We start from the raw sequence: 17627 nt of genomic DNA, 5'->3' as shown, positions 1-17627 counted from the left end.
CGTACTTGACTGCAGCCGCATATAAACGACACACAACCACACAACTCACATCCTCTCTCTCTGGGAAATTGGTCGCGATGTTCTTTGTGATTTTCACGAAGTCATACATCAAGGACAGGCTGATAAAAATAGCGGGGACACGTTCATTCATTTCAATCGAGTGAAAACCAAAACAAGGAAGTCAAGCGCGTGCCGTCTATATAGCCAATTACACTTGCGCGATACTATGACATAGTCAGCGACACTAGACATTTCACCAGGTAGCAGACACTGCTTCTCGCCGTCAGTTGAAAGTGTCGACTCAAGTCCTCATTTGTGTCGGCGACCGTTTCAAATGTGTCGGCAGACAAAGCATCAATTGGGCTTTAGTTTGCAATGTACTTTTTCTAGCTCTTGCACAGCCAGTAAACTTCCCATGATCTGGTGTAAATACAGGTGCATTGATTGGATGATGGAGCCTCCCTCTCTGTTGATTGGATGATGGAGCCTGCCTCTCTGTTGATTGGATGATGGAGCCTGCCTCTCTGTTGATTGGATGATGGAGCCTGCCTCTCTGTTGATTGGATGATGGAGCCTGCCTCTCTGTTGATTGGATGATGGAGCCTGCCTCTCTGCTTTTGTTTCAGGTGGACTCAGCCTGGATCGCCTACAACAAGCCAAAGAGTCCTGAGCTGGCCAATGAGTACGCAGGCTTCCTCATGGCCCTGGGCCTCAACGGACACCTCAACAAGCTGGCCACGCTCAACATACACGACTACCTCAACAAGGTACACACACACACACACACACACACACACAGGGTTTAAAGGGACAGTTCAGTTTTTTCCCTCTTAGCTGTAGTGCTATTTATGGTTTTGGTGTGAGTTGCAGAGTTTTGGAGATATCGGCCATAGAGATGTCTGCCCTCTCTAGAATACAATGGAACTGGATGGCTCTCAGCTTTGAGAAAGCACCAAAAAATACATTTGAAAAACTCAACAGCAATGTCTCCTTCCAGAAATGATGCCCCGGTTACGCAAGATAATCCACAGACCTTGTTGTGAGCAGTTTCATGTAGGAACTTTTTTCTTTTTTTTTCTTACTAAGGATGTCAATTTTATGCAGATTCCCGAATCAATCATTGATTCATGTTCATGATCAATCAATCGACTGATTGTAATTAAAACGCCAAATTTACCAAACTATACCACTATACCGAATTATTCCCAACAACATAAGTTTCACAGCTTACGGTACATGTAGCCTATGTCCTATAATGCACACTTCAGGTATCAGTCTCTGGTTTTCGTGACGGCAGGAAAAAAAGCTCACTAACAGAGAGCACATGCGCGTTAAGGAGCTTGATCCGCCATCTCTCTCGGTGCGCTGCCTATCTGCTCTCATCTGCAGAATGATGTTGGACCCAACCGCTCGCTGCCTCATCTGCTGCTCATATTGGGCGCATCCTTGTAAAATATTTATTTGATAGTAACACCAAAGTAAAACCAGAAATCCCAAGATTGCATAAAGGTGGTTTCTCTATGGGTTGTGTTTCACGGATTCACGTGTGTTGTTCAGTCAGCCCTCAGCAGGCAAGGCAACAGAAAAACAGAGATTTCCCCTATTCTGTCCAATGACGGTTTCGACCACATCACATTGTTCAGAAAGTTTGGTGCTCTTGTGACAAATTGCTGTGTGAAAGAGAACCAGACCAAATGAAAAGTGAAACAATGTTGCAACTTCACCCCCCCCCGAATCGCACTGAGTCCACCAGTTTATGTGACAGCACAGAGTTCACCAGCTTATATGTGACAGCACAGAGTCCACCAGCTTATATGTGACAGCACAGAGTCCACCAGTTTATGTGACAGCACAGAGTTCACCAGCTTATATGTGACAGCACAGAGTCCACCAGCTTATATGTGACAGCACAGAGTTCACCAGTTTATATGTGACAGCACAGAGTTCACTAGCTTATATGTGACAGCACAGAGTTCACCAGCTTATATGTGACAGCACAGAGTTCACCAGCTTATATGTGACAGCACAGAGTTCACCAGCTTATATGTGACAGCACAGAGTTCACCAGCTTATATGTGACAGCACAGAGTCCACCAGCTTATATGTGACAGCACAGAGTTCACCAGCTTATATGTGACAGCACAGAGTTCACCAGCTTATATGTGACAGCACAGAGTTCACCAGCTTATATGTGACAGCACAGAGTCCACCAGCGTATATGTGACAGCACAGAGTTCACCAGCTTATATGTGACAGCACAGAGTCCACCAGCTTATATGTGACAGCACAGAGTTCACCAGCTTATGTGACAGCACAGAGTTCACCAGCTTATATGTGACAGCACAGAGTCCACCAGCTTATATGTGACAGCACAGAGTTCACCAGCTTATATGTGACAGCACAGAGTTCACCAGCTTATATGTGACAGCACAGAGTTCACCAGCTTATATGTGACAGCACAGAGTTCACCAGCTTATATGTGACAGCACAGAGTTCACCAGCTTATATGTGACAGCACAGAGTCCACCAGCTTATATGTGACAGCACAGAGTTCACCAGCTTATATGTGACAGCACAGAGTTCACCAGCTTATATGTGACAGCACAGAGTTCACCAGCTTATATGTGACAGCACAGAGTTCACCAGCTTATATGTGACAGCACAGAGTTCACCAGCTTATATGTGACAGCACAGAGTTCACCAGCTTATATGTGACAGCACAGAGTCCACCACCAGTCCACCATGTGAAAGCGACCTTAGAGAGACTCATCTCTACGGCTGATATCTCCAAAACTCTGCAACTCACACCAAAACGATCGAGATGGATAAATAGCACGACAGGTATAGTAAGAGGAAAAATATCTATTTGGGATTTTGGGGTGAACGTCGCTTTAAGTAATACCTTCATACCTGAACATTCAGCTTACAGTAAGCAGACAGTGCTGTAAATTACTGGTTTTCACTAAGGTATAAATGCATACAAACAAGAAAAGGCACAAATACTCATGAGGTGCTGTGCAAATAGCGACTCAAATACCGTTTATACAGCTACACACAAGCACATTCATTCACTTATGCACACACACACACACACAGACACACACACACACACACACACACACACACACAGTCTCTCATTCTTCTGAACTGAATGCGTCGAAAGTGAATCGCCCCCAACCCTGGCGTAGATAATCATTGTTTTGAATCAGTTTGCTGGTTCCTCTTTGTTCATATCTTACAATCTTATCTCCACACCGGCTTTTGCTGACTTTTAGATGTAGTAATCCTAAAGTAATTTAATTATTTAAGATATGAGTAGCCTGACCCTCAATATGTCCATTTCTTTAGTTCAAATCATAATCACGTCTTTTTTTTTTAAATGATTATAGACCGTTTCAATTTGACAACATAAACATTCTAAATTAATTGCCCCCAGCTTACTTCTGGGGCGGCTGTGGCTCAGGAGGTAGAGCGCGTCATCAGCAGAGTGGGAGGGAATGGGTTGAGTTCCTTCCGCACCTCACGTGAGATGGGGGTTTCCCAGAGCCACAGCTCCGCCTGCTATTGGTCCGTGATCGGCAAGCTGCGCGATCACGCATTATAAGTCTGTCTAACATTACCGGAGTTGGAGTGTATCTCTGTGGACGTTCAGTCTCACTAGTCGTGTTTCCATTACCCTCAGAAATGCGCAAAATCTAAATATCGCAATAGAAATTGGGTAATGGAAACACGTAAATTTCGAATTTCGAAATGCGCTCTCATGAGGTGGTTTTTCAGACGTGTCGATATAGCAGTTTATCGCAAAAGTGTAATGGAAACACATTTTCCGCATTTGAACGTCATGTGACCCATCTTCTCCTTTGGAAAAGGAGCGGAAAATGAGGGAGAAAGGGTTCGATAAACCGTGGCAAAACCTCTGCACCAAGTGGAAAACTTTGAAGCAACGCTACCTAGCAGAAAGACGAGTGTTAAGCAAAAGCGGAGCCGGAAAATAGATCATGTTTAATGGCAGAAATGGATCCATGCCTGTGTGCGCGCATTTGGCACAGCGGCGAGATGATCGGGGATGAAAAGCACACACCGGTGCGGTGCTGGCTGCTGACTGAAGTGATTAATTCTGACTATTGCACCAAATCAGCCTTTTCCGAGTTTTCCCCCCTCCATCTCTAAAATGGGACTGTTGTCCCAAGTTGTAGGCTACCTTTTTTCCTCTGCCTGTCGCGCTCACTGCATTCACCGCAGCCAGCAACATGTTCTTTTGAATACGGACGGGCAGATCCCCGTGCGTAATCACTGTGGCAGCTGCTGGTAACGGGAATTGCGTTCAGGTGTGCGCGCCATCAGACCAAACTCAACTTCAATGGAAACGCCTACAAGTCGCAATTGTACATTGTCGAAGTTGTAGAAATATCGCAATTATTTTGCGAAAAACTGTAATGGAAACACAGCTAGTGATGACTGTAGTCTCAACTCATAAGGTGGTACTGCGTAGTTAGCCGCTCGTTAACAGCTGATGGTGGCTGCTGGCTGAAACGTGTCAATTGTTTGCGCTGATAGCTCAGCCATTTTCTTGTTAATTCCATCACTCTGCTGGCTGCTCTTCTTTTGTCTAGATCCTAGTTCCTCATTGCGCGGCTCGCGGGACGCTGGCGGCTCTCGAAGCTTTAGTTGGCGGCTCTAAGAAATTGCAAAAAAAAAAAAAAAATGTTTAGATTTTTTTTTTAAGATTTCTTCCCCCCTGCTCTCCCCAAAATTTCAATAAACCTTTATGGTATATTATTACAATACAACAATACTGGTGTTGACAGTAATAGAAGGTGCCAAATCATTCAAAACAATAAGCATTTTGCTTTTAGGAGTATTGTGCCAGCGTGCAGCGCTGTTCCAAAACTTGTCAACATGTGTCGTTGCCTGGGAAACGCACATCCCATAATACAACTGTTCACATGTTCACATCGCATCCCATAATAGTATGATGATACTTGGGATGCCATTGCGAACATAGATGTGAACAATTTAGCTAAAACTTCAGCGTTGCCAGCGACGGCCCCCACCGTTGCGGTCGAGGTACGTTTCGAAAATCCCTCCAGGGCTGAAAGATTTTCTAGGGGAAACTGGTATATATGTGTGTGTGTGTGTGTGTGTGTGTGTGTCTGTCTGTCTGTCTGTCTGTCTGTCTGTCTGTCTGCCTGCCTGCCTGTCTGCCTGCCTGGCGTGCCTGCCTGTCTGTCTGCCTGCCTGTCTGTCTGCCTGCCTGCCTGCCTGCCTGTCTGTCTGCATGTCTGCCTGCCTGCCTGTCTGTCTGTCTGCCTGCCTGTCTGCCTGTCTGTCTGTCTGTCTGCCTGTCTGCCTGCCTGTCTGCCTGTCTGTCTGTCTGTCTGCCTGCCTGTCTGTCTGTCTGTCTGCCTGTCTGTCTGCCTGTCTGTCTGCCTGTCTGTCTGCCTTTCTGTCTGCCTGTTTGTCTGTCTGTCTGCCTGTCTGTCTGTCTGTCTGTCCGTCCGTCTGTTTGTTTGTCTGCAGGATATCTCAAAAAGTGATGAACAGATTAGCACAGAGCAGGTGATGGGCAGCTTTGTAGGAAGGTTGGAGGATGTGTTATCCTCTAGTTCTACATGTTTCAGCATATTGGCTGCTGAATGACAAATAAGTCACTGTTGGTGTTAAACATGTAGGAGGGACCTGTTCTGCCTATATGATTATTAAATATGCAGTCACACACATCCAGTACACTCATGCACACACACACACACACACACTACACTCATGCATGCACACACGCGCACGCACACACACGCACGCACACGCGCACACACACACACACACAGTCCACAGGGAGCTAATGGAAGCTGTTGGTCATGGTGAGTGCTGGATGTCTGGGTCACAGCCAGAGCTGATTAGACTGAAGTCGTTTGTCTTCTGCGCCACCCCACCTGATGGGGGTGCTGTTTACACTTTACTGACGTTTGTGCACTCATGGGACTGCACGCTGCTCTGCATCAAATTGTCTGCCAAAATGATAGATTTATGCCGCAAAACCAAACGTTTTATAATCACTCTCCATAATCTCTATAATATCATTACTTTTACTTCCTGGAAAAGTGATCTCTTTAGTGATGACTTCATTGTGTACCGGGGGGAACAACATTAAAACGTCTCTCCCTAACTGATCTCACATTGCTTTACAGTTTTGAATGATCTCTGAGCAGCTGGGTGGAAATGTCATTTGAGCCTATTTTAATTCAACTCAAATTGTGCTGATAGGGGATTCTTTTCACCGGACTTGCTGACCGGCAGATTTTAATTGGTCGGACTTTGATTCATTATAATGGTAAAGGTCAGGCAATTAGCGCATAACGGAACCCCACAGCATGGCTTCACGCCTCATTTCAATCCAGGATGGGTGGATGCTATCTAATGGCTCATTTCCACCACATATAACAGCACAGTACAGCTCCACTCTATCTGGTATTACTCGGCTCTACTTGATATAGACTCTGTTTCCATAGCAAGTTTACTTGCCTCCGCCCACACCTGGTCGTCAATGGGACCGCATATCTGCCCTCCGCCCATTGCCGAAGTAGGCTATAAGTATAACGTTAAAATGAAATCAATACACGGAACTTTTAAACTGATTATGAAATACTGGTGCCCCTAAATGATCTACAGTGTACATGGGCAAATGTGACAATCGGCTAGGAGAATGGATATCACTTTGTTGTTACTCAAACTCACATGCATGCACTGCGCGGGGACGGGAGAGGCGCTACGAGGAGAACCCCAGCGGCAGCTCAACAGGCAAGACCCGCGGCTTCGCCTGCGGCCTAGCGGAGGCAACTACAAAGGGCTTCCCGAGGAGCGCATGTTAAAGCTGAGCAAGGAGATCGCTTTTATTTCACCAGCGCCGAAGGCAGCAACACAAAAGACTGATGGAAATAACATAATATAAGAGAAGGTAAGCCCCCACTAAACTGGTATGCAGCGCTGCATTGACAGTCAGACAGTAAACACGATTCTGCCTGACCAATCAGTCGTCTACAATGTTTTCACGTCACCGTATGAACCCGGGTTCGCAGAATAGAACCCCGACGAGGCAGGGACCAAAAGTAGCACGACTCAGCCTCAAATCTAACCGTGCTGGGCCGGTTTATACCGGTGGGATGAGACCATTTATCGAGTCGAGCGGAGCGGGACCGCGCTACTAGCTGCGGTGGAATTGGGCCATTAAAGACACTCCGGGTCCAGGGTGGGTGGATGCTATCTAAAAGACACTCCGGGGGGGGGGGGGGGGGGGGGAATATGGCACCAATGTTGTGGGATCTCTGTGTAAAAGGGGCTCATGTTGTTCCTCATAGTAGCTCTGGAAAAGTTGGGCAAAAGCGAATGCAAGGTCAATGGGGTCACGCTCCAGGAAAAAGTGGTCAGAAACATAATTTACCCTCTCCAGCACCCGAATCCAAATCCACCGTCTGTCCCTCTGGCTCCCCCTGCAGGGCCATGAGATGACCAGTATCGGGCTGCTGCTGGGCGTGTCTTCAGCCAAACTGGGCACCATGGACATGTCAATCACCCGCCTGCTCAGTATACACATCCCCGCCCTGCTCCCGCCCACTTCTACTGAGCTGGACGTCCCGCACAACGTACAGGTAAGTGTGTGTCCAATCTCGGAAGCCCATTGTCTATTGGTCTGGGGACTCTCTCTGGGTGCAAGGGCCAATATGTTGCAGTGTCCGTGGGATAATGTCCATGTGAATGTCCATGAAAGACGTTAAGTAAATGTCCTTTAAGTGTCCGTGGGATAATGTCCATGTAAGATGTTAAGTAAATGTCCTTTAAGTGTCCGTGGGATAATGTCCATGTAAGATGTTAAGTAAATGTCCTTTAAGTGTCCGTGGGATAATGTCCATGTAAGATGTTAAGTAAATGTCCTTTAAGTGTCCGTAGGACAATGTCCCTGTAAATGTCCATGAAAGACGTTAAGTAAATGTCCTTTAAGTGTCTGTTGGATAATGTCCATGTAAGATGTTAAGTAAATGTCCTTTAAGTGTCCGTGGGATAATGTCCATGTAAGATGTTAAAGCAGCTACGAGCAACTTTTTCGATTGTTATTAAACAGTATAAATTTAATATCAATGCATCACATCTTACCTCTAATAGTAGACGAGACCAACGCAGAGTAGTCTCGCTTGAACCCCGAGTGAATCGGCCAGTGTAGTCTGTCTGTGGCCAGGGAAGATCAGGAAGTGAAATGAAACGGTTTGCAGCAGCCACTTCGGCCATAACCACAAAATAACTTCCAAAACACCTGTTAGAATATAACGAGAGATGTTCGCGAGAGTATGCGTGGCATTCACATTGTTTATGTTATGTTGCTAGGCAGCGCGAACGGGGTAAAAAGGCAGCTGCGTTTCACTTCCGGGTTTCACTTCCGGGTAGCCGGTCCGGCGGTAAGGAGAGAGAGAGAGCCCCCTGTTGACGCGAGTTTAGACAGACACAGACTTAATAATCATTAAGGGAGCAATCTCCGATTCACACGGCTTTGGTCTCAGCTACTATTATAGGTAAGATGTGATGCATCAATATTGTAATTATACTGTTTAATAACAATCGAAAAAGTTGCTCGTAGCTGCTTTAAGTAAATGTCCTTTAAGTGTCCGTAGGATAATGTCCCTGTAAATGTCCATGAAAGACGTTAAGTAAACGTCCTTGAAGTGTCTGTGGGATAATGTCCATGGAGGGCACCCCAGTTGCAGAGCCGGTTTTGCTCAGGGGATCACTGCCTCTGTATCTATTGCACAATATATGTACCGTAGTATGTGTGAGGTGTGTCAGGATGTACACACTGTGTGCTAGTGTCTGCATTTGTTTGAAAGATTACACTTAAAATAATCACTCTCTATTCTATTCTACTGAAACATTCAACTTAAAATAATCACTCTCTATTCTATTCTACTGAAACATTCAACTTAAAATAATCACTCTCTATTCTATTCTACTGAAACATTCAACTTAAAATAATCACTCTCTATTCTATTCTACTGAAACATTCAACTTAAAATAATCACTCTCTATTCTATTCTACTGAAACATTCAACTTAAAATAATCACTTTCTATTCTAAGTAAGTAAGTAAATTTTATTTATACAGCGCTTTTCACAGTGCTTTACATGTGCATAAATAGACATTAAAAATAGAGTAAAAAGGCACTAAGCCACACAAGTGGAAAAACAATACACAGCAAGAAATAATGCAAACAAGATATTGCAAGAATAAGAACACAATAAGTAAAATACAGTAATAAGTGCTTAGTGCACGGGGCGAAAGTACCCATACGTGCACGACAGGGTGTGCACTATGCAGGGAGTCAGGTGAAGGCCTGTTTGAACAGGTAGGTTTTAATCTGGGCCTTGAAAGAGTCAACAGAGTGGGCAGACCTAATAGCAGGCGGCAGAGAGTTCCACAATTTAGGGGCAACAGCGGCAAAAGCTCTGTCACCACGGGTCACGAGGCGGGTGCGTGGGACAGACAGGAGGTGAAGATTAGTTGACCTGAGGGAGCGAACAGAAGAGTGGGGAATGAGTAGATCAGCCAGGTAAGCTGGAGCCTGACCATGGAGTGCTCTGTAGGTGAGTGTGAGAATTTTGAACTGATACCTAAATGGAACAGGGAGCCAGTGGAGTGATTTCAGAAGGGGTGTGATGTGAGAGTGTCTATTTGATCTTGTGAGGAGTCTTGCTGAAGCATTCTGAATTGCTTGCAGGCGACCAAGGGCAGATTTACTAAGTGAGGGGAACAGGGCATTGCAATAGTCTAAACGTGATGAAATAAAGGCATGAATAAGCATCTTCAGTTCTGTCGTGGAGACTAAAGATCGGAGTTTACTTATACTACGTAGATGGAAGAAACATGATTTGGAGAGTTGTTTAATATGATATTCTACTGAAACATTCAACTTAAAATAATCACTTTCTATTCTACTGAAACATTCAACTTAAAATAATCACTCTATTCTATTCTACTGAAACATTCAACTTAAAATAATCACTTTCTATTCTATTCTACTGAAACATTCAACTTAAAATAATCACTTTCTATTCTACTGAAACATTCAACTTAAAATAATCACTTTCTATTCTACTGAAACATTCAACTTAAAATAATCACGTTCTATTCTATTCTACTGAAACATTCAACTTAAAATAATCACTCTATTCTATTCTACTGAAACATTCAACTTAAAATAGTCACTTTCTATTCTACTGAAACATTCAACTTAAAATAATCACTTTCTATTCTATTCTACTGAAACATTCAACTTAAAATAATCACTTTCTATTCTACTGAAACATTCAACTTAAAATAATCACTTTCTATTCTACTGAAACATTCAACTTAACTCATTGAGTGCCAATAACGACAGCTGTCGTCAATTCAAATACTGACGTAGAGTGCCAAAGACGACGATTGTCGTCAATTGCGTTTTTTGACGGGGGGGGGGTCCATCGAAGCCAGATCTATGTCCTGTAACATTTTGGGACATGTTGAATGTCTATAACCTATTTTACCGAGCCATTAGGTGGCGACAGTGCTCTCCAGATGACAGAAGTGTCAAGGAATACAGCCTGACAAAGCCGTGATCAAAGACAAACCGCGCTCATGCGGCAGACAGAGCCATCATGTAGATGGCTCTGGGCTGCTTGCCAACAGCAATCAATCCGCGCACACAACTGCAGCTCCTCTGCCTGTCTGTCTGTCTGCATAGTTTCTTCACACGAGTACCCACCAGAAAGGCAGCACCCAACGCCGAAGGGCCAACCCTTACCTGCAGTCGCGTTGGGCATTTCCTCATTGCTGCTGTGAGCTGCCAGGAGCCGCCGGCGCAAAAACAGAGGCTCCGAATAGACTTTGTGCGTGTGGGGAGGAGTTGGCAGCTGACTCGGGGAGAGGCGGGGAGAGGGGGGGGCAGGGGGGTGGGGCGCGCATGCACCACAGAACTAAACCAGGTCACATCATCAGAAAAGATTAGCTAGAGTCAGTGAATGTGCTTGAAATAATGCATTTCACAAAAGGCTGAATATCTCAGCTTCCTGATAGAAAAGCATATTTTTGCTGTTTTTGACCTATCTTCTCCGGCTGATAACTAAAGAACGGAAAATGGTATCAATAAACTTTTTTTTGCTGATGATACAATAGAGTCTCCTTGTTCTTTTTGCGTGTTCGGTGTTTACATAGTAATATCACACAATATTCTGTGGGCCTCGAGAAATCACTGAAAACGCTCTGAAACTCTGGCACTGGGAGCGTCCGTTCTCCAAAAGTGGCTGGCACTCAATGAGTTAAAATAATCACGTTCTATTCTATTCTACTGAAACATTCAACTTAAAATAATCACTCTATTCTATTCTACTGAAACATTCAACTTAAAATAGTCACTTTCTATTCTACTGAAACATTCAACTTAAAATAATCACTTTCTATTCTACTCAACTCTACTGTGAAGGTAGCTGCTGTGGTCGGCATCGGGCTGGTGTACCAGGGAACCGGACACAGACACAACGCTGAGGTCCTGCTGGCTGAGATAGGTATGTGTGTGTGGGGGGTGGGAGGGGGTGAGAGAGAGAAAGACAAACTGTGATATATGGCATAAACACATAACAATAACACTTAATGAGGACATACTGTAATGTTTACAACCACACACATGAGGAAATAGCCTTTTACCCAGGTATTAGGAACTGTATTATATATAATTCTAAATGGAAAAACAGTCAAGCTCAGTTAGTGAGAGTTCAACTGAGTTCAGCAAGAGGGCAGCACACCTAATGTTTTGTGCACGCAGTCGAAATAAATATGTTAAAGAGTGTGTGTGTGTGTGTGTGTGTGTGTGTGTGTGTGTGTGTGTGTGTGTGTGTGCGCGTGCGTGTGCGCCCGTGCGTGCGTGTCTCAGGTCGACCTCCTGGTCCAGAGATGGAGTATTGTACAGACAGAGAGTCATACTCACTAGCTGCAGGACTGGCCCTGGGCATGGTCTGTCTGGGGGTGAGTTACACACACACACACACACACACACACACACACACACAACCGACCAGCACATACATACAAACATGCACACATAACTCTCTTGGAGTAAAGTACATACATGCACACATAACTCTCTTGGAGTAAAGTACAAACATGCACACATAACTCTCTTGGAGTAAAGTACATACATGCACACATAACTCTCTTGGAGTAAAGTACATACATGCACACATAACTCTCTTGGAGTAAAGTACATACATGCACACATAACTCTCTTGGAGTAAAGTACAAACATGCACACATAACTCTCTTGGAGTAAAGTACATACATGCACACATAACTCTCTTAGAGTAAAGTACAAACATGCACACATAACTCTCTTGGAGTAAAGTACATACATGCACACATAACTCTCTTGGAGTAAAGTACAAACATGCACACATAACTCTCTTGGAGTAAAGTACAAACATGCACACATAACTCTCTTGGAGTAAAGTACATACATGCACACATAACTCTCTTGGAGTAAAGTACATACATGCACACATAACGCTCTTGCAGTAAAGTACATACATGCACACATAACTCTCTTGGAGTAAAGTACATACATGCACACATAACTCTCTTAGAGTAAAGTACATACATGCACACATAACTCTCTTGGAGTAAAGTACATACATGCACACATAACTCTCTTGGAGTAAAGTACAAACATGCATACATAACTCTCTTGGAGTAAAGTACATACATGCACACATAACTCTTGGAGTAAAGTACATACATGCATACATAACTCTCTTGGAGTAAAGTACATACATGCACACATAACTCTCTTGCAGTAAAGTACATACATGCACACATAACTCTCTTGGAGTAAAGCACATACATGCACACATAACTCTCTTGGAGTAAAGTACATACATGCACACATAACTCTCTTGGAGTAAAGTACATACATGCACACATAACTCTCTTGGAGTAAAGTACATACATGCATACATAACTCTCTTGGAGTAAAGTACATACATGCACACATAACTCTCTTGGAGTAAAGTACATACATGCATACATAACTCTCTTGGAGTAAAGTACATACATGCACACATAACTCTCTTGGAGTAAAGTACATACATGCACACATAACTCTCTTGGAGTAAAGTACATACATGCACACATAACTCTCTTGGAGTAAAGTACATACATGCACACATAACTCTCTTGGAGTAAAGTACATACATGCACACATAACTATCTTGGAGTAAAGTACATACATGCACACATAACTCTCTTGGAGTAAAGTACATACATGCACACATAACTCTCTTGGAGTAAAGTACATACATGCACACATAACTCTCTTGGAGTAAAGTACAAACATGCACACATAACTCTCTTGGAGTAAAGTACATACATGCACACATAACTCTCTTGGAGTAAAGTACAAACATGCACACATAACTCTCTTGGAGTAAAGTACATACATGCACACATAGCTCTCTTGGAGTAAAGTACATACATGCACACATAACTCTCTTGGAGTAAAGTACATACATGCACACATAACTCTCTTGGAGTAAAGTACAATACATGCACACATAACTCTCTTGGAGTAAAGTACATACATGCACACATAACTCTCTTAGAGTAAAGTACATACATGCACACATAACTCTCTTGGAGTAAAGTACATACATGCACACATAACTCTCTTGGAGTAAAGTACATACATGCACACATAACTCTCTTGGAGTAAAGTACATACATGCACACATAACTCTCTTGGAGTAAAGTACATACATGCACACATAACTCTCTTGGAGTAAAGTACATACATGCACACATAACTCTCTTGGAGTAAAGTACATACATGCACACATAACTCTCTTGGAGTAAAGTACAAACATGCACACATAACTCTCTTGGAGTAAAGTACATACATGCACACATAACTCTCTTGGAGTAAAGTACATACATGCACACATAACTCTCTTGCAGTAAAGTACATACATGCACACATAACTCTCTTGGAGTAAAGTACATACATGCACACATAACTCTCTTAGAGTAAAGTACATACATGCACACATAACTCTCTTGGAGTAAAGTACATACATGCACACATAACTCTCTTGGAGTAAAGTACAAACATGCATACATAACTCTCTTGGAGTAAAGTACATACATGCACACATAACTCTTGGAGTAAAGTACATACATGCATACATAACTCTCTTGGAGTAAAGTACATACATGCACACATAACTATCTTGCAGTAAAGTACATACATGCACACATAACTCTCTTGGAGTAAAGCACATACATGCACACATAACTCTCTTGGAGTAAAGTACATACATGCACACATAACTCTCTTGGAGTAAAGTACATACATGCACACATAACTCTCTTGGAGTAAAGTACATACATGCATACATAACTCTCTTGGAGTAAAGTACATACATGCACACATAACTCTCTTGGAGTAAAGTACATACATGCATACATAACTCTCTTGGAGTAAAGTACATACATGCACACATAACTCTCTTGGAGTAAAGTACATACATGCACACATAACTCTCTTGGAGTAAAGTACATACATGCACACATAACTCTCTTGGAGTAAAGTACATACATGCACACATAACTCTCTTGGAGTAAAGTACATACATGCACACATAACTATCTTGGAGTAAAGTACATACATGCACACATAACTCTCTTGGAGTAAAGTACATACATGCACACATAACTCTCTTGGAGTAAAGTACATACATGCACACATAACTCTCTTGGAGTAAAGTACAAACATGCACACATAACTCTCTTGGAGTAAAGTACATACATGCACACATAACTCTCTTGGAGTAAAGTACAAACATGCACACATAACTCTCTTGGAGTAAAGTACATACATGCACACATAGCTCTCTTGGAGTAAAGTACATACATGCACACATAACTCTCTTGGAGTAAAGTACATACATGCACACATAACTCTCTTGGAGTAAAGTACAATACATGCACACATAACTCTCTTGGAGTAAAGTACATACATGCACACATAACTCTCTTAGAGTAAAGTACATACATGCACACATAACTCTCTTGGAGTAAAGTACATACATGCACACATAACTCTCTTGGAGTAAAGTACATACATGCACACATAACTCTCTTGGAGTAAAGTACATACATGCACACATAACTCTCTTAGAGTAAAGTACAAACATGCACACATAACTCTCTTGGAGTAAAGTACAAACATGCACACATAACTCTCTTGGAGTAAAGTACATACATGCACACATAACTCTCTTGGAGTAAAGTACAAACATGCACACATAACTCTCTTAGAGTAAAGTACATACATGCACACATAACTCTCTTGGAGTAAAGTACATACATGCACACATAACTCTCTTGGAGTAAAGTACATACATGCACACATAACTCTCTTGGAGTAAAGTACATACATGCACACATAACTCTCTTGGAGTAAAGTACATACATGCACACATAACTCTCTTGGAGTAAAGTACATACATGCACACATAACTCTCTTAGAGTAAAGTACAAACATGCACACATAACTCTCTTGGAGTAAAGTACATACATGCACACATAGCTCTCTTGGAGTAAAGTACATACATGCACACATAACTCTCTTGGAGTAAAGTACATACATGCACACATAACTCTCTTAGAGTAAAGTACAAACATGCACACATAACTCTCTTGGAGTAAAGTACATACATGCATACATAACTCTCTTGGAGTAAAGTACATACCGTAAATTCCGGACTATAAGCCGCGGCTTTTTTCCCGTTTTTTGGCCCCTGCGGCTTATATAACGGTGCGTCTTATCTATGGATTTTTTCAGAAAAAAAAAAAAAAAAAAAAAAAAATCTCTCTTTTTTAGCACTCTTTCTAACTATAAATCCACTTCTGTTTTAATTTCCTCTCTTGCCCTCTTTTCACCACACCGCGGACACTGTGTGCACTGTAAAAATAAACAACGGTGGTGTTGTGTTATGTTGTTTTGTTGAAATGTTGTAATACGGTAAATGGGAGCTTCCTCAAACAGCCATCTCTTCCCGACAATCCCCTCTGTGCGTGACCACTTACATATGGTAATTACGGTAAGCAAACGGCCACTCGGGCAACAACTCCCTCCCCCGACTACCAGGAGAAAATCACAAACTTCAGCGAATTCACACAAAGGAAGATCAAGGAATATTCACAACAAGACGAGCAGTAGAAGCAACACTCTCACTTACCATGGGGAAGGTACGCAGAAATTCACACGAGGCAGCTTTCAAGTTGAAAGCAGTCAATCTCGCATTAAAAGAGAGCAGCCGCCGATCAAACAGAGCAGCCGCGCGTAACCTGGGCAAAAGGGACTGTCCGTCCGGGGGAGAACTACTGAACAACTCCCTCCCGACTATCAGGAGAAAATCACAAACTTCGGCGAATTCACACAAAGGAAGATCACGGAATATTATAGGAGTGTGAAAACATCCACAATTACCAACGGGTTCCAAAACGCTGGACTGCTGCGGGATGAAGAGGATGACGCCACGGGGACTGCCCCCTAGTCCGATACCTCACGAGTCCGATACCTCACGAGTCCGACACCTCATGGTTTTGGGTTAGGGTCTGGGGGAGGTTAGGTTTAGGCGTGGGGGTGGGAGAGGTTAGGTTTTGGGTTAGGGTCTGGGGGATGTTAGGTTTAGGCGTGGGGGTGGGAGAGGTTAGGTTTTGGGTTAGGGTCTGGGGGAAGTTAGCCTCTTTTTTCGGACTCGTGAGGTGTCGGACTCGTGAGGTATCGGACTCGTGCCATGGCACCTGAAGGAGAGAGGAGAGTGGTTGACGAAGCCACCCTGAACCTGTTCGTTTCCGACACTGAAGATGAGGACTTTGGTGGTTTCAGTACGCAGGAAGAAGAGGAAGACGAGGATTAGTGACTTGACTTCTCTGGTTACAGGTTTGCTGCACATATACGGTAGCCTATTGTTGTGTGATTTTGTCTGGGGATTAGTGACCTGACTTTTGTTTTGTTTTGTTGAAATGTTAATAAATGGGAGCTTCCCCAAACAGCGATCTCTTTCCCGACATTCCTCTCTGTGCACGAACCCTTTCATATGGTAATTAAACATCAAAACACCCGCGGCTTATAGTCCGGTGCGGCTTATAGAAGAAAAAAATAGTCAATTTTGGTCCCGCGGCTTATACACCGGTGCGTCTTATAGTCCGGAATTTACGGTACATGCACACATAACTCTCTTGGAGTAAAGTACATACATGCACACATAGCTCTCTTGGAGTAAAGTACATACATGCACACATAACTCTCTTGGAGTAAAGTACATACATGCACACATAACTCTCTTGGAGTAAAGTACATACATGCACACATAACTCTCTTGGAGTAAAGTACAATACATGAACACATAACTCTCTTGGAGTAAAGTACATACATGCACACATAACTCTCTTAGAGTAAAGTACATACATGCACACATAACTCTCTTGGAGTAAAGTACATACATGCACACATAACTCTCTTGGAGTAAAGTACATACATGCACACATAACTCTCTTGG

At 43.1% G+C, this 17627-nt stretch overlaps 1 protein-coding gene across 1 annotated transcript in view; it reads left to right on the top strand.

The window, feature by feature from the left end:
* The window catches only part of anapc1 (anaphase promoting complex subunit 1), a gene marked incomplete at its 5' end in the record, with an annotated part of 254294 nt that overhangs the window by 133101 nt on the left and 103566 nt on the right, over positions 1 to 17627 (top strand). Inside the window, 4 exons of the mRNA XM_083650747.1 lie at positions 627 to 767; positions 7491 to 7643; positions 11498 to 11579; positions 11945 to 12036. Of these exons, the coding sequence (XP_083506873.1) occupies positions 627 to 767; positions 7491 to 7643; positions 11498 to 11579; positions 11945 to 12036 (468 nt within the window). The remainder of the gene's footprint in view (positions 1 to 626; positions 768 to 7490; positions 7644 to 11497; positions 11580 to 11944; positions 12037 to 17627) is intronic.

This window comes from Poromitra crassiceps, assembly GCF_964638095.1.
Source record: "Poromitra crassiceps genome assembly, chromosome: 14".
Taxonomy (NCBI): Eukaryota; Metazoa; Chordata; class Actinopteri; order Beryciformes; family Melamphaidae; genus Poromitra; species Poromitra crassiceps.
The sequence above is the reverse complement of the archived record's forward strand: the minus strand, read 5'-3'. Positions and strand labels throughout refer to the sequence as shown.